General features: G+C 38.5%; 4 protein-coding genes across 4 annotated transcripts; 1 reads left to right on the top strand and 3 right to left on the bottom strand.

Moving 5' to 3' along the window:
* Positions 1–538: 538 nt before the first annotated feature.
* On the bottom strand, positions 539–3,925 carry LOC113771751 (putative disease resistance protein RGA3). Its single transcript, XM_027316315.1, has one exon. It carries the CDS (start codon positions 3,923–3,925, stop codon positions 539–541), a length of 3,387 nt encoding a protein of 1,128 aa, XP_027172116.1.
* A 3,486-nt stretch (positions 3,926–7,411) lies between these two features.
* On the bottom strand, positions 7,412–9,323 carry LOC113772201 (switch 2-like). The gene is made up of 4 exons (XM_027316787.1): positions 9,301–9,323; positions 8,558–8,684; positions 8,210–8,485; positions 7,412–8,114 (listed from the first exon to the last, which is right to left on the bottom strand). Exons 2-4 carry the CDS (start codon positions 8,681–8,683, stop codon positions 8,016–8,018), a joined length of 501 nt encoding a protein of 166 aa, XP_027172588.1. The 5' UTR covers position 8,684; positions 9,301–9,323; the 3' UTR covers positions 7,412–8,015.
* Positions 9,324–11,455: 2,132 nt separating this feature from the next.
* On the top strand, positions 11,456–13,096 carry LOC113771750 (probable bifunctional methylthioribulose-1-phosphate dehydratase/enolase-phosphatase E1). Its single transcript, XM_027316314.1, has 6 exons — positions 11,456–11,687; positions 11,766–11,902; positions 12,021–12,116; positions 12,232–12,351; positions 12,496–12,585; positions 13,031–13,096. The coding sequence occupies exons 1-6, from the start codon at positions 11,456–11,458 to the stop codon at positions 13,094–13,096; spliced, it is 741 nt and encodes a 246-aa protein (XP_027172115.1).
* A 758-nt stretch (positions 13,097–13,854) lies between these two features.
* Positions 13,855–20,124, bottom strand: LOC113772200 (switch 2-like). The gene is made up of 9 exons (XM_027316786.1): positions 19,666–20,124; positions 18,548–18,654; positions 16,975–17,902; positions 16,290–16,537; positions 15,540–15,666; positions 15,192–15,467; positions 14,827–15,097; positions 14,486–14,632; positions 13,855–14,410 (listed from the first exon to the last, which is right to left on the bottom strand). Exons 1-9 carry the CDS (start codon positions 20,056–20,058, stop codon positions 14,220–14,222), a joined length of 2,688 nt encoding a protein of 895 aa, XP_027172587.1. The 5' UTR covers positions 20,059–20,124; the 3' UTR covers positions 13,855–14,219.
* Between the last annotated feature and the right edge of the window lie 428 nt (positions 20,125–20,552).

Raw genomic sequence — 20,552 nt, 5'->3', positions numbered from 1 at the left:
AAACATTTTTGCTGTAAATACATTGTTTGATTAGACATCCTAAATATGCAAAATATGAGCCACTATAACAAATATTTCTATAAATTTATCAAATATAACATTATTGTCTTTCTTTAATAGAGAAGGATTTGAAATTTCTGGTAGAGATTAATTAATCGAAACAGCGAATTTCAAAAATGAATTTGAAATACTCTAGTCAAATCGTTTTCTTTTCCAAACAAGATAGATTGGATTACAAAGGATTTTAAATCTTCCATCCTTATCAAAACCTTCTTCAGATCCAAATTCATCAATCCAAACGCAGCCTATAAAAAATTTCTGGAATCCAGAATGACTGACAACGCTTGCAATGCTACTTTTGGCTCAAGGGAAATACCTATAGTTGGACACTTTGAAAACAAAATTTTCATTCAGTTCCTAGTCATTTGTAATTTTTCTTTTAAAATACATGCGCATGTCTATATTTCGGCCAGTCGATAGCAGTGTTCACCACTCCAAAAAAAAAAAAAAAAAAAAGAGGGAGAGAGAGAGTAAACTTTCATAGTCTCCTACCGATACAAAGGCGAATATGTGCAATCTTGGGCCACTCTGCGCCACTTCCTTTGGTGCATCTCTCTGCTAAAAGAGGACAGTAGTTGATACGTAGATAATTTAAATTGGTGAGGTGTCGTATTGCTTCTGCAGAGGGCAATTGTCTGAGGTTAGAGCAATCACGAATCTCCAATTCTCGAAGATTCCGAAGGCTACCCATCCACTCTGGAAGAACTTCCAACCCCTCAAACTCCCCTATCTCTAGCCTTCTCAAGGTAGAGAGATGCTGAATTTGGTCTGGGAGAGACGTGATTTTTGGCCATCCACGCAATTCAAGACTCTCCAGAGAGACGAGATTGGTGATGGAGTGTGGCCACGGGAAATGATCAAGGTCAAGGATGTCAGAGAAGCCACCGAGTTCCAACTCGCGGAGGTTGGCCAGATGGTGGAGAACCATACTTGGCCAAGAACCAGGGTCATCAGAAACGACCCTCAACCACTCGAGCGACGTGAACTTCTCAAGATTATTATTCAATGAAGGATTCAACTTATCACATCCTGAGATGCCTAGAGTACGTAGGGATTGGGGGTTTTTCATATCCAGAGAAGCATCTAATAAAGCAGGGCAGTCACTTAAGACTAAGGATTCAAGAGATGTAAGGCTATTCAAATTCCTTATACAGGCCAAGCTTCCGCATTCCCATATTCTCAACTCCTTAAGAGATGTCAAGTTCTCCATATCTGGTAAAACAGCCAACTTGGGGAGACCTGAGATATTCAAGTCCCGGAGATTAGGGAATAACTTAATTGATGAAGAAGAATCCGAGGGAACCATTGCATCTGACCACTCCTCTAGACTTCCCATGCCCAACAGCACAAAACGCGATAGTTTCGGAAACAGAGGGACTGCTTTCACCTCTCTACTACAAGTGCTGCTCCTTGCATTTATATCGAGACCATAGAATTCAGCCCCAATGCGCTTCACATTGTGTAAGGAGATCATCGTTAAGGACTCGAGACAAGGCAAGTCCCCTAGTGGTGGTACTTGTTCACACTTACCCAATCCTCCCAACGTGAGGTGCACCAAATTCCGAAGTACCGTCAAGTGATCCTTTGCCACCATCCACGACGGAAACCTTGAACCTTCGAAACCATTAATGGCTAAACTTTTCAAGTCTGGGTGAGGTTGGAGACCTTCCATGACACCGTTGATATTGTTGTCGTCGCAATCTTCTTTCGTGCCATTCCATGAAAATTCTAAACTTTGAATGCTTGATTTTTCGGACAAATTTGCTTTTACTGCGGATTCAAAGTTGCTCACATTCTCAAGTCCAAATATTCTTAACTCGCCTCCGAGGTTGCGCAAGTGTTCCAACTCCTCAAGTTGACATCCCTTGGCTTGGCTTACCACGAAGTGGGGCAACGTCCGAAGATTAGCCAACTGCCCAATCCCAGGGAACAAACATCGGGACCGACCCCGAAAAACCTTGGAAAACTCGATATGCCTCAAGTTAATTAAATTGCTAAACTTTTTAGGTATCTCTTCCAAGTAACGTATTTTCAAGGTCATCAAATTGTAGAGCTTTGTGATCGAATCTGGCAGAGCGGTGATTACAGTTTCACTGATATCAAGATGTCTTAAATGTTTCATATCACCCACTGCATTCGGGAGATGAGTAACATCGTAGCAGTCTACTTTTAATACAGAAAGGTATCTAGACCTTTCCAAAATATCTTTGAGCATAATACCACCGTCCCCAAGATAATAAAGCGTTTGCAAATTTGGAGGAATCCCTTTGATCTTCTTTAACACCTTCCCTCGACTCCGAATGATGGTCAAATGCATAACTTCATCATCATGATTGACCACCATGCCATCCTCTGTATTTAAGAAACAATTATTTGACACTTGCAGTGAAAGATCATGCACAAGGTCGTGCATCCGGCAGAACTCGATTCCGTACTCAGGAGCAGCTTGCAACAAAGAACTCCGAAGCAATACGTTGAAATAGTCACTGCCTATATCCTCCATTTGCAAATGACCTCCTCCCTTGGCATCATTAATAAATCCCTGGGCCATCCAAATCTGTATCAAGCTGTGTTTTTCCATGCGAGCGTCCTTCGGAAAAATGGAACAACTTGCAAAGCATTGTTTCACTGACCATGAAGGTAAGTTCTCGTAACTCAGCTTCAGGACAGAAATGACTCCATTTGCAATATTGGTCTTCTCAATCGTCAACCATTCCGAGGCATTCTTTTTGGAATACAACAAACCTCCAATCGCTTTGATCGCTAATGGCACGCTGCCGCACTTTTTCAGTATCCTTCTGCCAATGTCCACCAGATCTTGAGTCCTTCTTGCACCACCATCTGCAAAAGCTAGTTTTTCAAACAACATCCAGCTATGATCATCTGAGAGGATGTCTAGATGATGCACACCAGATGTTTGCATTGCTGAGGCTACCTCATCACTACGTGTGGTAGCCAATATTTTGCTTCCTGGAGCACCCCCTATTGCCAACAGACATATCCTCATGTGATCCCATTTCTCTCGATCGTCATTCCAAATATCATCAAGCACAAGCAAGCAACTTTTACCTTTCAGATTTTCTTGAAGCTTCCTCACCAATGCTTCCTTGTTTGTCGTCTCAGCATTCTTTTCCCCGAGGGATTGAAGCATCTCGTTCAACAGCCTCTCCACTTTGAAATCATCAGACACGCAAACCCATATTTTTTTATCAAAATGCTTCGTTACACTCTCATTTTTTAGCACCAGCTGTGCAAGGGTTGTTTTACCCTGGCCACCCATCCCAACTATTGAGATGACAGGTAAATCCTTCTTATAATCTGAGCTAATTAACATGCTCACAACTTGAGATACCTCAACTTCCCTTCCCACCATTTCTGACTCGTCCAGAAAAGGAACAGTCAACCGATCCTCTTTGTGATCAGCAGATGTCATGGGTAGTTGAGCTGGATGAAGCCCTATTTGATTTGCTTCTCTGTAAGCTTCCTCTAGAGATGCGCTAACATTCTTGATGTTGTTAGCCATCTCTAAACGAAAGGAAATAGGATTTGAGGAAGAAAAGAAGTTGCGTACCTTGTCGCGCTTCCGATTCTCGACCTTCTGCCGCAGAACTTCATATCCGAAGTCATCCAACACGATCTCAGCATGACGTGCTATGGACTGGAGCCTTTTGAGCCAGAGCTGCACGGCTTTGCTTGTTGGTTGCTTGCATTTAGCATCAAAAATCAAAGCTTCCATCATCTCTACGTTCTTGGCAAGCTTCTCAAGGTCTTTCTTTACACCCCATACCCGGCTGACCTCGTCGGCAGCAAGTGGAAGTATCTTATTCAAGATCACACTAACACAACTGAGTGCAGCTTCAGCCATATTCAGTGAAACTCTTTAACAGATGAAGGTGAAGTGCTTTGGTTGAAGTTGAATAGTTGAACTATATATTTTTTGCAGCCAGAGATGGGCAACATTCAAAAGCTAGCGTCACAAAGCACGGAATCCATTACTTATCTTTCATTTCATGTTTTTCCAAAACGAAATTTCCTTCCAAGTTGGAAAACTAGAAAAGTACTGCTCCAAGCAAAGACTTCCAAGTTGGACCACACGGTTTGTGGGTACCATTGAAATAATTGAATCTATAGACGTTTGTTGAGGTAGGACCAAACCAACTTTTTGTTTTCGTGGCAACATTCATGTATTTGGGTAAAGTTACTACTACACTTGTAATCTAGTAAGAAAAAAAGAAAAGCTTTGTTTCTTTCTTGAACAAAGCAATGTAGCAGCATGTATCCCATTGATCCCTAGTCTCCGGTGAAAGAAATTACCATTATCTTCTGAAAGAATTGATGGAAATAAATCAGCTTGATAACAGAATCAAAAGGAGCAAGAATATAAATTCCCATGGAAGCATCACGAAAGCATTTGGCTGTATAATTTCCATCCACAACCAATGTTTTCAAACCCGGACCGTCAATCGAACCGGTGAGATGAAAGGGTCGAGGTTCAACCGGTCGGACCGGTTCAACCGGGGTTCAATAAATAAATAAATAAATATATATATATATATATAGACACACACATACCTATGCATAGAATAAGATATAAATGCTGAACCACAATAAATATAGGGTAAATTCCACTTTACCCCCTTGTGGTTTAGCGTTTTTTCACATAACCCCCAGTGGTTTCAAAAGCTATACATAACCCCCTTATGGTTTGGATTAAAGTGTCAAAGTAACGGAAATTATTATTCGTAACGGTGTCACTTAAAATGTCAAAATTACCCTTATGTAAAGTTAAAAATTATTTATTAACCAAGGGGGGTTATGTGTATATTTTGAAAATCATAAGGGAGTTATATGGTAAAGTACTAAACCATAAGGGGGTTATATGGTAAAATATAAAAAGCATACGGGGTTAATGTGTCATGTATTTATAAGGGTAATTTTGACATTTTTAGAAGTTCCGTTACGAGTGACTATTTCCGTCACTTTGACACTTTAATCCAAACCATGAGGGGGTTATGTATAGCTTTTGAAACCATAGGGGGGTTATGTAAAAAAAGGGTAAACCACAAGGGGGTAAAATGTAATTTGCCCATAAATATAAGAGCAATAATAGCACAGAGATTTAAAGACATCAAATATACTTTTAAATAATAGCATAGAGATTTAAAGACATCAAATAACTTTCAAAGACATCAAATAAGTATACGATATGAGTCACTACAATGATGTATGAACTTAAAGCGGCAAATCCACACACAATATTAACTAGTCAAAAAACTCTTCCAAAATGAGTAGGCCTGCAAAAATAATGTCAAAAACTGATGCATCTTGTTAAAGAGGACAAACTAATTTATAGAGAAAACTTGCTAAATCAAGATTGTTACTGACAAGGCAAAAGGTTTTTAAAGTCTTTGAACTAATGATGGGCCAGTTGAATCACAATAAAAAAGTAGGCTTGTAGCAACTTGAAAAATGAAATAGAATTGTAGCAACTCAAAAACGGACCGATTCAATTTGTTTGTGATTAAGTTTCAAAGAAGCAAACCACCTAAAGAAATTGTGTAAACCACACATAGATTATTATAAGAAACTAAAACCTCTAAAAGCAGATAACAAAACACCAATCACAGCTATACAGTCACTTAATTAAGGGAAAATCGCCAAATCCTGAGTTGAAAAGCTCGCTGCAGAATTGCTTTTGGAACACATTTTCTTCCTAGTAAACTTTCGGTTGCTGCACAGATTTTTTTTTCCCTCAGCCAAGGGTCCATTTTCCTAGCTAAATTCACAGGCAGCTTAAGTATCATGTATATTAGACGCGTAAGAGGTTATTACAGAATTTTACCTTCCCTTTTCCTCCTAGAATTTGAAAGTTGCAGCCTGCACTTTTAGTTCCTGCTTCAGTTCTTCCTAAGCCGCACCAGTCACTCATTTTTTCCTCACTTTTGGGTCACGGTTTCCAGGTTACAAGCGGGAGAAATAAAGCTAGCAAATTTTTAATTCTCTCCCTCACTCTCTCGGTTGCAAACTGGAAGCAAGGAGGAACCAGAAATGTTTTATTTCTTCTTCAATTTTATGTTCCAGCTAAGCATTATAATTGCTACAATCTTCAAGCCAGGCAACAGAGCCAACTAACGAGTAAAAAAAAAAATTTGCAGGACAAACAGACTTATCTAATTTGAGGACAAACCAGATTTTTTCCATTGATGAAGGAACTTAATAAAACTAGTGACGACGGTTCAAGAAGCAAGATACATATAGATCTCATTAAACCTTCAACCTAAAAGAACCCAGTTTCTGGAACACTCTCGTCAATGATTAGAAGAACGGCAGGCCGTCTGCGAGGAGAGAGCTACAGGGCCCACGTCCAGCTCCACTAAAGTAAGCAAAGACTCCCACAAAATCAAGAAACCACCAGTTGCACCGCTGCTGCACCACCTCAATCACCCTGCTCAGCCGCACCTTCAGCCCACAGTCGACAACGAGCACCACCAACCAGTGGTCATCTACGCCGTTTCTCCAAAAGTGATCCACACCACACTTTGGAGAAGGGATTAGAGATTTATAGTAAGGGACTAAGGGGAGAAGGAAATAGAGATGGCGGCATGGCGCAGGCAAGGCAATTGTAGAGAGAGGAACCAGGACAACCGAAGCGGCGAAGTGAAGTGCGAAGAGGAACTGAGGAAGACTGGAGCGGCGAACTAGCGAAGTGCCGAAGTGAGAAATGAAGAATGAAGATTAGGGTTCGGTCAAAATTGAAGTTTTTGTCAATTTTGACTCAAAAATTAGAAACCGCGGTTCACGGTCCGACCCGATTTTGAAGATTTGAACGGTTTTTAACGGTTTTGCCCGATTTTTTATAAAAGTCAACATAGGTTATAGACCGGACCGGACACATGGCCGGATCGCGGTTGAACCGGTCGACCCGGCCGGTCCGGTCCGGGTTTGAAAACATTGTCCACAACACAACAGGAGGAGCCCAAGATAAGCTCCACAGATATAGAATTAGGTCTAATCCAGGACTCCCAAGTATCAAAACATATATGGTCCAATAGACATAAATCGCGAGAGTGCAATCCTCCAAATAACATTCTACATTAGCAATCCTACCAGCATTAGACCGGAGTTTGCAATTTTGTGTCATAAAATCATAGAATTGTAATGATAGGATTGAAAATTTAACACTTACGGTGCTATATAAACTGAACACCAGAAACTTCAGTTTCCTTAATTTTTTTTGGAAGAAGATATCACTGAATTTCGCACTAGAAGGTATATGTATATGTTTTTGTAAGAGAGAGAGAGAGTTTCAACCTTGTCTTCCAAGTGCATCAATTAGTATGCTCTGAAAAAACTACCAAGAAGATTAACGGATCAAGAGAATTAACCCAGACGTCAGTAAACAAATGCATACAGCGACTCACGGCTAAAGTCCCAAATGAAGAAATTACAGCAACCGACTTCCATATTTTGGGAAAGATTTATTGATCTATGGACAATTTACATTACAAAAACTCTGCCTTCCTGATGAGGAGAGATATAATCCATTTGGAATCTTGTCCTTTATCCTCTTATAGTCCCGGAGCACTTTCTCCCGTTCTTCTGGATTCGCTGAAAGCAACCACTTGCTGAATTCTACTTCCTCCATACCCATGAACTGAGCAAGGAGGCTATACAGGCTCTTTTTCCTCATCTTGGATGAGGCAGCATTTTCTATAGCATTTTTGCTAATGAAAAAACTGGAGGAGAAACTTTTCAAAGCCAAGTCGACAATAATACACTCACCCAAGTCTTCAAGTACTGGTTCGACTGTTTCTTTACTTGCATCTTTAGGTTTGCTGTTCTGAGATGCTTCCACAGACGTATTTGTTAATTCCTTCTGTGGAAGAAAACACTTCTGAAGTTCACTAAAAATCTGCTTTGAACTCTCACAATCTCCATGCTCTATTGCTTGCTTTTCATGCAATTCCAATTATTTCACAGGTGAAAAGCTTATCGGACAGGTCGCGGAACAAATTGCAGACGCCAAACAGCTCTCCTTGAAATTCTCTGCAATCCTGAAAAGAGGGATCAAGGACCCCCAAGTCTTAACGATCACAACTATGATATAAGAAGACAACTGTGCACAGAATCAGAAAAACAGCAACAGTACCTGCACGCCATCAAAATAACGTTTCGCCATTTTCCCGGAAACAGCAATATTTGCTAATTGTTGCTTGTAAACCTGCCTGGTGTAAACTAGTTCCTCTAGAGAACCGGCTGCAAGAAGACGGAAAACAACGGCATGCCGCTTCTGCCCATAACGGAATGACCTGTCTTGTGCCTGCAAATCCTGGGCAGGATTCCGATTTGGGTCAAAGATCACTACACGATTTGCACTAACAAGATTGAGTCCAAGCCCACCAGCTCGAGTTGATATGAGGAAGACCTGCAATTAAGATGTCAAATTACAAAATTGAGTCTCACAGTATCAAAACTGACTCCAAATGTCAAAACTAACCTGTTTGCTTGGACTTGAGTTGAAGTCATCAACAAGAGACTGGCGTACTCCAGTCGGAGTAGATCCATCAAGTCTTGAAAAGCAACAGCCTTTGCGTATAAGGAACTTTTCAAGTATGTCCAGCATTCTGCTCAAAAGAAAAACATTAAAAGAATAAGAGGGCAATGACAAGCTGTCTCAACTCTTAGAAGTGTTTAGAGCTAAGTGTAGATTCTTCATCCATTATGGTACAAAGAGCCAATTCATTGCAGGGACATTACCTGCAAGTCCTATTTCAAAATATCAAGAACATTTAAGTACAACTAATTTATTCTAAGACCAATAAAGACCAAAACTTAACAGATAACATTGCTTCCAAGTAAAATTCTGATTTCCATATATTATTTTAAAACATCAACCACAGAGTAGCTTTCTCTTTTCTTTTCCAAAACAACAGAGTGAAGTTCCATCCGTTAAACCAAAACAGTGCCCGATCCCATTGGGCCCATAAGGAAGAAGAAACCCAAAAAAACAACAAAATTGAGAAAAGAAGAAAAGATAACGACTTGCTAAAGTTTATTTCAGCATACAAGTAGCATTCAAGATTCCTGGGAATTTTTGACCAGGAGCCAGTAAAGCATATGCTGGAAACTTTGAGCAGCACATGCAAATTTTTGGCACTATAGTCTAGATGCAGTCAAGTTATGAAAAAATGTGTAAACAAGAATTAGAGGCTAATAAAATGTGAAGCTTTAAACTTCTACCTGACAGAGTAACTGAAAAGTAGGACCTTCTATTATATTATATATAATAGTCTATATATATTATATTAAGCAAACGTCTGGGAAAAAAAACATGGGTACGATGGGAGGTTTTTCTATTATTCAATTCACTTGATGAATCCTGAAGCTACCACTACTTTTGTTATTAATTGATGAACACTCTATCCTAAACCAATCTGTATATTCATATCATAAGTGAAATGACTGTCTGGGAAAGCTACAGTTGGCCCTTGTAATGGATCAGTTTCTTTTAATAACTCAAATGTCTTAGAGCACCTTACAAGCAGAATATCTGAAGGTACAATAAGAAAATCAATTACCTGCTGAAGCTTGACAAGGCAAGGGAGAACAAGGCAAAAAGGACATGAATCACAACCATCTGGGTTATCTCTGTGAAGGTATGGCCAAATGACTCCATTGGGCACTATCTTTTTGCAACATTCTACTTTGTTTCAGAGGGCTACCACAGGTACACGGCACTTGGTCTATCTTATGATGTAAGTAGTAAAAATTCCTGCTAGGTGAAGCTAACCATTGATATGGAGAACATAAGCATGTTTATTAATTTTAACATTTCCCACATACTCGAAGAAAAATGCTAACTTTTTACATGTGAATTTGACGACTGAATGAATGACCATTTGTCTATTTGCATGCCTGGTTAATTGGTAGGAGTGAATTATGGGTTAGACAAGTTTATGAATCTGGTGCATGCATACACAACGAGATAGCCATTGCAAATTCAAACCGTTCCCCCCCCCCCCCAACACCCCAAAAAAAAAAAAAAAAAAGGAAGAAGAAAGAAAGAAAAGTGTAATCTTGTCTTTTTAAATTCGCATAAAAAAGCTCAAAGATTAGAATAAATTGTTTGTAACGTCAAGTCAAAATCTAATCTTCAAGGAACATTGAATATTGCATGGAATTGGAGCTTTATAGTATCTTGATTAGCTATTTGGTCATTGCATTTAGACATTTCTTGGAACAATAATGGCCATCCTTGATGTGCAAAAAAAAATTCTGGCTTGGTTATCTAGACTTCACAGCTTTCCCATCTTCTGGTTTCCCTCAACATATTTTTTCAGTCTTGCGCAATACGTGTTTAAACCTTCATATATTCTCTACGCATATCACATTTTACTATCTATTACCTCCTCAAATCCTGCTATCTTCATTCTTCACAGAGGTGTCCCTTTTTTTTAAATTTTTTATGACAACTTATTGCAAGTTCAAATCTTTTGGCTAGATCAGGCTAATGTTCTACAAAAAGTTAATTAGTGGATGATGTTATAGAGTTTTCTTTGAAAAGCTTGGAGCGATTTAGTGACTTATTGTGGGATAAATTTATGTAACTATCTTTGTTTTCTGTAACGAGTATATGGTTGTGACGTTTGAATTAGCCAAATTATATATGGCTGTCCATGTAGGAAAATCTATCTGGTTTTATTGGCCCTCGAGGTCAATGAGAATGTGACCAAAATTGCTTATTTTAGGTTGTTTTAACATTCCTAATCATATAAACTTTCTGGATTGCTATTGCACCGGCCCTTGCAAACTTGTTATAGATGGAAAAAAGAAAAAAAGAAACAGAAGTTTTGTTTCAGGTTCTTGCAAATGTGAAAATGATTTCATAGCCAAATAGGCATGAAATATGCAGTTAGTCTCATGGTTCGGCGACTCGGTCGAGACATAGACGACTCGGCCGAGTCGTCACCGTCTCGGCCTAGTCCGAGACGAGACCGCGACGAAATGATACCGGGATACGTGACTCGCTGAGACGTCACCGTGAAGGGTTGAAACGGCCGAGTTTTACCAAGTCACTCCGAGTCATCCCGAGTCAACTCGAATTTTTATTATTTTTACAAATTTTTTAATTATTTTTGTTTATCATATTTTTTACAATTTTTAGAATGTTAAATATTTCAAAAATTCGCGTCTCGCCGAGACCGAGACCGCGACCGATATGCCGAGACCGATGTGGAACGGTCCAGGCTGCGACCGCAACCGCGACCGCGACTTTGAACCATGGTTAGTCTAGTACATAAAACTGCATTGAATATGCTTCTTGTGGATATAGTAGCATTTTGATTGAAACTTGAGAAGCTGAATCAACATCAATGTCCATTGCAGAGAAGCCAGCATGAGTTCTCCACAGGCGGAAGTGTTTGAAATACCAGCAGACGCGTTTGAAGCTGCATATTGGCCAAGAGTTCAAAGCAACTCTTTGAAGCAAACAAAGGCTTTAGTGTCAGAACTATCTATGCAATTTTATAAACTTGGATGGCTTTCAGGTACTGGAGGTAGTGTAACCGTGAAAGTCCATGAGCATAATGTCTCCAAACAGAATCAATTCATAGTCATGTCTCCTTCAGGTTTTCTCTCCCTTCTTCTGTCTCTGACTGCTGCCTTCTCCCTCCTGTTTTCTGCTAATACGATATAATGTATCGTAGGTGTACAGAAGGATAGGATGTCGCCAGAGGACATGTATGTTCTTTCTTCTAGTGGATCTATTTTTTCTCCACCTCCTACCAAGTCATATCCTAACAACCCTCCAAAATGTACTGACTGTGCTCCTCTATTTCTCAAGGTACATCAGTTCTAAGCTTGCTCATTTGTTGTTATCCCGATACATTTTAATTATCCTCGACATCTTCCTGACTCGCCATTTTTGCATGTATGTTACCCTGACTTCTTGTGTTCTATAGGTTTATGAAATGTGTAATGCAGGAGCTGTGATTCACAGTCATGGATTGGATGCTTGCCTTGTGACAATGATTAATTCTTTGTCGAACGAGTTCCACGTAATTTTCTTTCTCCCAAAACATTTCCAATTGAAAGACAACTGCATCGACCTTGCCTTCTTATTATCTTAAATTTGGTTCTGTTGATTGTACATCAGGAATTGTTGGGATACAGATCAGAAACATGGAGATGATAAAGGGTATTCAAGGGCATGGTTACCATGACGAGCTTGTTGTGCCAATAATTGAGAATGCTCCCAGTGAGAGGAAGCTTGTGGAGTCACTTACTAAAGCGGTATCCTCTGCTAGCAAATTTCTAGTTCAGCAAATATTTTAGATTATCTAGAGAACGGTGGCAGATTTATAGTACAATAGAAGTTTTATTTGCATAGGTTGCAATTGCAGAATCTTAACAGAGTTTAACGTTCTGGTCCTGTAGATCAGAGGTTATCCAAAGTCAACTGCAGTACTCGTTCGCAGGCATGGTGTGTTCATATGGGGAGACACCTGGATTAGTGCCAAAACCCAGGTTTATATAACAAACTATACTTATTTCTTCATTTAGTATTCTTCTTTGATTAGACGGACATACTTGATGAATCATTAACAGGCCATCTAGCCAAGGTGCAAACTGGCTTTCACTTGTTTTCACCAATGTTCCAGTTTTTGATTCTAAGTTGTATAGAACCACAATATTTCGACTTCAATGCTATTTTGGTTCTGCATTTTCCATTAGGACTGTGTGGTAGTAATTTTCACTTCTGGCTTGTACTCAACTGCATTTGGCACTTGTAATTTGTTGTACTTTTTCCTTTGAACAACATTTCTTCCCATTCTCTGATAAATTCTAGTTCTGCATTTTCAATTAGGGCTACTGCAGGAATAACGTGCATTTAACGTCACTGAATACTCTCAATTTGTACTTTGAAGTTTGAACATTTCTTCCTATTCTCTAATCGTTAATGCTTTGCCAGGCTGAATGCTACCACTATCTCTTTGCTGCTGCTATTAAGCTTCATCAGCTGGGTCTGCCCTATTGACCTTAGATGCGCGTCTCATATTTCTTCCACCATTAATTCCCTTCTGATTAACGTATTTTGGACTTCGAAGTGATGTATGCATGCTATGATATTGTGAAGTTTGCGTTCTGGCACGAAATTGAGTGCGGGGGATTTGATTCTCCAACTCTATCGAAATTGTCATCATCATTTTTGTTCATGATCTTCAGGTATCTAAATCTCTAAGGAGGGTTTATGAACCTGCTATACAGAGGATGGAACAGTGCTACCAAAAGGGTAAAAAAGAATTCAGAGTAATAGGTCAATATAAGACCATATATATGAGTAGTCAATCTTCACACATATTTTGTGGCATCCAGCAACATATTTTCCCAGTTAGGCAGATTGAAATAGACCTGTATAAACAAGATAGTAATCAAATTTACCCTTTAGTACTATACTAATGGTTAAAATAGATTAACATCCACAACCACTAGAAATGAATTTTCTTTATCTAAATTGTTTCCAACATATAATTTTACTATTTCAAGGGGGAAAAAAAAAGAATTGAATTCAATCGAAATCTTATATAAGAATGAAGAATGAAGTGCTAAATAAATAAATCCGCTGGCGTGGCATATTCAATTTGCTCCTAACAAACAGGCTAGATGGCACCATTGGTTGTGCATGAAAGCACCATTTCCTCTACAAACAAACAAACCAAAAGTCCAGGCCGGTTTTTGAGTGCATTGTTGATATAAAAATGCCCCCAAAAAAAAAAAGTTCCAAGTGAGAGAGGGAGTTTCAACCTTGTCTTCCAAGTGCATCAATTAGTATGCTCTAAAAAAACTTCCAAGAAGATTAACGGATCAAGAGAATTAACCCAGACGTCAGTAAACAAATGCATACAGCGACTCACGGCTAAAGTCCCAAATGACAGCAACCGACTTCCATAGTTTGGGAAAGAGCTATGGACAAACAACATATTTGCTAACTACAGACAGATTGACGCTTACACTATGTTACGATGAGGCCAGAAGGCCAGAATATGGCCAGAGTCAATTTGGCCTGAAAAGACTGCCACAGAGACGGAGACAGAGAAATCTATCCACAAAGCGTTACAATTTGCATTACAAAAACTCTGCCTTCCTGATGAGGAAAGATATCAGCCATTTGGAATCTTATCCTTTCTCCTCTTATAGTCCCGGAGGACTTTCTCCCGTTCTTCTGGATTCGCTGAAAGTAACCACTTGCTGAATTCTACTTCCTCCATACCCATGAACTGAGCAAGGAGGCTATACTGGCTCTTTTTCCTCATCTTGGATGAAGCAGCATTTTCTATAGTATTTTTGCTACCTGCTACTGCTTCTGATTTCCTCCTCCTATATGTTGCACATTTAAATTCGTATCCAATTCTTTATCTCCTTGAACCTGCTACTGCTTCTGATTTCCTCCTCCTGGCAACAAGAAGGAGTGAATGTTGCACAGTGCCCTTTAAATTCGTATCCAATTCTTTATCTCCTTGAATCCAGGGTCCGTAATTAACAATATCTTCATTTCGGTGAGCGTATACAATACCTGAACCGAATATTACAGCATAAGTTACACTGTGACAAACTAGATCCAGCCTATTACGTTCTAATAGATACTTTGACAAACCTTTTGCTAATGAAAAAACTAAAGGAAAAGAATATTACTGGAACATAAGAGGGCATGGCATCAGTAGAGGTACTTCAACTTTTCAAAGCCAAGTCGACAAATAATACACTCACCCAAGTCTTCAAGTACTGGTTCGACCGGTTCTTTACTTGCATCTTTAGGTTTGCTGTTCTGAGATGCTTCCGCAGACGTATTAGTTAATTCCTTCTGTGGAAGAAAACACTTCTGAAGTTCAGTAAAAATCTGCTTTGAACTCTCACAATCTCCATGCTCTATTCCTTGCTTTTCATGCAATTCAATTATTTCACTGGTGAAAAGCTTATCAGACAGGTCGCGGAACAAATTGCAGATACCAAACAGCTCTCCTTGAAATTCTCTGCAATCCTGAAAAGTGGGATCAAGGACCCCAAGTCTTAATGATCACGACTATGATATAAGAAGACAACTGTGCACAGAATCAGAAAATCAGCAACAGTACCTGCACACCATCAAAGTAACGTTTCTCCATTTTCCCAGAAACAGCAATATTTGCTAGTTGTTGCTTGTAAACCTGCCTGGTGTAAACTAGTTCCTCTAGAGAACCGGCTGCAAGAAGACGGAAAACAATGACATGCCGCTTCTGCCCATAACGGAATGACCTGTCTTGTGCCTGCAAATCCTGGGCAGGATTCCAATTTGGGTCAAAGATCACTACACGATTTGCACTAACAAGATTGAGTCCAAGCCCACCAGCTCGAGTTGATATGAGGAAGACCTGCAATTAAGAAGTAAAATTACAAAATTGAGTCTCACAGTATCAAAACTGACTCCAAATGTCAAAACTAACCTGTTTGCTTGGACTTGAGTTGAAGTCATCAACAAGAGACTGGCGTACTCCAGTCGGAGTAGATCCATCAAGTCTTGAAAAGCAACAGCCTTTGCGTATAAGGAACTTTTCAAGTATGTCCAGCATTCTGCTCAAAAGAAAAACATTAAAAGAATAAGAGGGCAATGACAAGCTGTCTCAACTCTTAGAAGTGTTTTAGAAGTGTAGATTCTTCATCCATTATTGCAAAGAGCCAATTCATTGCAGGGACATTACCTGCAAGTCCTATTTCAAAATATCAAGAACATTTAAGTACAACTAATTTATTCTAAAGACCAAGATCAACAGATAACATAGCTTCCAAGTAAAATTCTGATTTCCATATATTATTTTAAAACATCAACCACAGAGTAGCTTTCTCTTTTCTTTTCCAAAACAACAGAGTGAAGTTCCATCCGTTAAACCAAAACAGTGCCCGATCCCATTGGGCACCCCATAAGGAAGAAGAAACCCAAAAAAACAACAAAATTGAGAAAAGAAGAAAAGATAACGACTTGCTAAAGTTTATTTTAGCAGACAAGTCGCATTCAAGATCCTTGGAATTTTTTACCAGGAGCCAGTAAAGCATACACTGGAAACTTTGAGCAGCACATGCAAATTTTTGGCACCTGAGAAGGGAAACTGGAACTATAGTCTACATGCAGTAAAGTTATGAAAAAATGCATAAACAAGAATTAAAGGCTAATCAAATGTAAAGCTTTAAACTTCTACCTGACAGAGTAACTGAAAAGTAGGACCTTGTCACCCCGGGAAAGCCATGAGAACATTAATTTTTCCAGAGCCCTCATCTTACCACAATGTTTGACATTACTTAGACCCATAAAACTCTCATCCTGGGTATGTCCTCCCACCAAATCAATGTCTGTACCAAATACTGCAGCAGCGAACTCTGCATCTTTTCTTTGTTTATCAGGATCGTCCTTTGGATTTGGTTTGATGAGCTCTAAGTGATTACTCACCTATCAGACAAGTGTTAAATAAAGATAAAATATAATATATATATATAAATATATAGCAGCAAAAATCGGGGGGAAAAACCATTGGTATGATGGGAGGTCTTTCTTTCATTCAATTCACTTGATCAATCCTGAAGCTACCACTACTTTTGTTCTTAATTGATAAACACTCTGTCCTAAACCAAATTTTCCATTCATATCTTAAGCAAAACGGTAGCCACATGGCCTTACTCAAGTGATTATAAGATATAACTGTAAGTGGTGGTAGTCAACCATCACCTCGAATCCTATTGACCATGAAAAAATGCATTCGACCGGAGAAATAAAGGTAAAAAAGCTACAGTTGGCCCTTGCAAGGGATCAGTTTCTTTTAATAGCTCTAATGTCTTAGAGCACCTTACAAGCAGAATATCTGAAGGTACAATAAGAAAATCAATTACCTGCTGAAGCTTGACAAGGCAAGGGAGAACAAGGCAAAAAGGACATGAATCACAACCATCTGGATTATCTCTGTGAAGGTATGGCCAAATGACTCCATTGGGCACTATCTTTTTGCAACACTCTACTTGTTTCAGAGGGCTACCACAGCTACATGGAAGGTCCTTATTAATAAGGCACTGGATATCAGGTAGCTGTAACATTCTCTGGTATACCCGTTTCTGCAACTCACTCATGGCACAGAATACAACATTATCTTCCTTTCCCATCATAAGATGCCCGATGGTTTCCTCCTTGGTCCTTCTCAACAAATACTTGCGTAATACTGTCACTAAGTGCTGTTTTCGATCATCAGCAACTCTAATAAATCTTTCTGGAGCACTTGACCTTTGGCCATGCTTGAGAGGTTCATCATAAAACTCCCTGAAATGTTCACGTGTTCCTAAGCAACCAGGTACTACCCATTCAAACAAATTGAACAATTCCATTAGTTTGTTCTGCATGATTGTTCCTGTCAAACCGTATCGTTTCTGGGTTTTAATCTCTAAAATTGCTCTATAAAGTTTTGACTTCTCATTCTTTAGCCTGTGTGCCTCATCAACAATCACTATCTCCCATTGAACTTTTGACAATATAGTACCGTGAATTCTGTAGGTGTCAAAACTAGTTATCAATATCTCCACTTCTCGAGCTTCTAGTTTGTCAATTATTAAATCACGGTTAGGTCCATGATAAACAGCGATAGAGAACGGTGCCCACTTTGAAAATTCATTCTCCCAGTTGTGAATAACAGATGTCGGACAAACAATTAGAACACAGTCATTCTTCTCAGGCTGATTTCCCCTCAATGATGTTAAGTTGTCAGCTTCTTCGTCCTTTCCAAAAACAGCAGCCAAAAATGCAATTGTCTGGATTGTCTTGCCCAATCCCCTGATAAACAAGAGTTTTTGACTCAGAAAAAGAAAATGATATTAGAAAATAATTAGGAGTAACACTAAGTTCAATGGGATTTACCAAACTTTGATGATTGAGTTAGTAAGTTCAATGGGATTTACGAAAGTGATGATTCAGTACTAACTTAAGAATCTATATTCTTCATCAGACAATTCTGAAAACTTTATAATAATAACAAAAAAGAAACAATGTAAAAAGGGGTGACTTCTTAATGAGAAGGTTGGATAAAGCATTATCAGACAATACTCCTCAATAAGCCTTTTCCAAGTCTAGTGCAGCAAAATCATTTCAAATTAACCAATGCAGAGCAGGAGAGAGGACGCAGAAGCAAAATTTGGTTTATTTGTAGCAGAACAAGGAAAAGATACTAGTCTCTACATCTTTATATGCTTTTCTTGTATACTAATTAACCTTATTTAAATACTTGTGTCCTTCTCTACCTTTTCCAACCAATTAAAAAAAAAAAAAAGACAGGATGTGATGACCGACAGAACTGCAAACCAAAAAAGGAAAGAGCAAACAAAATGTCCTATTAGACATTGTCTCAATTGGAAGTCACAGCAATAAAATTCAAAGTCCACTCAATCAAGGAAAATATCTGGAAAGAAAATTTAAACTCACATGTCATCTCCCAAAACACCTCCATGATTGTTCCTGTATAAATTATATAAAAATTTAACACCAGCTCGCTGATGTTCTAAGAGTCTGCAATTAATAGATGGGGGTACCTGTAACAAAAATTAACATTTTTCACTTATATTAAGCCTCAAGAATGAATACATAATGGTCTGAAACATCACAAAGAGGGACTCACTATATCAAATTTGTTGGGTAGGGAAAAAGTAGATGACTGTCACTACAACAATTTAAAATTCGTGAAGGAACAAAAAAGTGAATAGTAATAAGAAAAAAGGAAGGCATACAGAAACAAGAAGCAGGAACCAACTAATTCAAGTAACAGCAGAAGATGTCCAAAATCAGAACTTGAAGAATTTTCAAATGTCAGTTTCAGAAAAAGAAGGAAAAAACTTTTCCAAAGACTTCAAGTTCAAACACCAAATAGAAGACAGTACCCCTAAATCTGCCAATACTTCACCCAGTTGTGGAGGAAATCAAATCCCTCTTACCGCTGACATATTCTTCTAGCTAATAGGAAATTCACACACGTGTTGATTAATCCTACAGACTAAAACTATATGAGCATGGAGGAAAAGCATTCTTTATACACTACAACAAACAATACCAACTCATTACTAGTCCTCCATCATCAATCGTCAAAAGAATAGCCAATAACTAATTCATTAGGAAAACTAGTGCAAAATAAAATTGGAAGTAGAAATTAAAAACACTCGACATAAAACAAATATACTTTAACACGTTGCAGTAGCTCTTAAAACAAAAGACAAGGTCAAACTATCATTTACAACAAGCAGATGTAAGCAAATTAATCTCCAATATAACTAATTTAATACAACAAATACTAATCTTAGTACATGTATTTACTTCTTCTAATGCACATTTAGAAGTCTTCTTTGATTATCTTTAGAAAAAAAAATGAAGAAGAATTTACATAAACCATTATTTTACTCGAAAAACGAGAGAAACCTTTCCCCTGGGCTACATGCCAGGTTTTGATCTTCATCGCATTCTATAAAAGCTATAAAAATTGAAATCATAGAAACCGAAAAGGAAAATGCCAGTATGAAATGCTTTAACATACTGGGATATCCACAAATCACCTGAACCACAGAAATTTCACCAGGTAAAGAGAGAACTAATGGTTCAAAAGGTCCAGTATGATCAAACTGAAAAGACTCCATCTTTGGCCTAAAAATCCCATCTTGCTTTTTTTCCTCCACCGCTTCTTCTTCATCATCATTATCTTCAGCTTCAGGTCCCAAAAGGGTCTCTGTTTTTGGGCTTTTTAGCTGAGTCCGAGGCAAATAGAAGGTGGACTCTTGGTGTTGAAGGCGCAAAAGCTGCTGAGACAGTGAAGATTTGGGGGGTTTCCTAGGGTTTATGGAAGAGTCAAAATTGTGGGAAATTGAAGAAAAAGATGAAGAAGAAGAAGATGATGCAGATGGGTTGTTTTTGCAGGGCTTAAGGGTCTCCTTGAAAGTGCTCAAAGACATGGAAAATTGGAGATTGAGATCAAAATCTTGAATGTTTCTGCGACAATTTTGGTTAAAATAGTCTGTTTTTTCCGTTTTTTGAAAACTTACAAATGTTTCTGGGGTGTTTCAAAATAACTTTTTTGTTTCCGGTAACCGACAAACCGCCTGGCGCCTATTTTGGAGTTTGGAATTTTAATTTCTTTTCTTTTTATTTTGACAACTCAGAGATTTTAGAGTTTTCTGTTTCGGGCGCCCTCAATTTTGTGAGGGAAAAAAAACGCAAAGGTTTATGAAGAAATTGATTTTCTTTTTTTTTTTTATCAAATAATTGATTTTCTAGTTGGGCTACATTGATTTTGTGTCCCTTATTAGTGTCAATGCTAGCATACGAGACCAGGACTATAAATGAACCGTACTTTTAATGAAGCATTCGATCTCAATTCGTTAAGAATTTGATTCAAATTTGATTTTTAATAAACTTGAGTTATATTTCGAGTAGGAATTAGGATTCA

This window comes from Coffea eugenioides, chromosome 5, assembly GCF_003713205.1.
Source record: "Coffea eugenioides isolate CCC68of chromosome 5, Ceug_1.0, whole genome shotgun sequence".
Lineage (NCBI taxonomy): Eukaryota > Viridiplantae > Streptophyta > Magnoliopsida > Gentianales > Rubiaceae > Coffea > Coffea eugenioides.
Note: the sequence above shows the minus strand (reverse complement) of the source record. Positions and strands in the feature narration are given on the sequence as shown.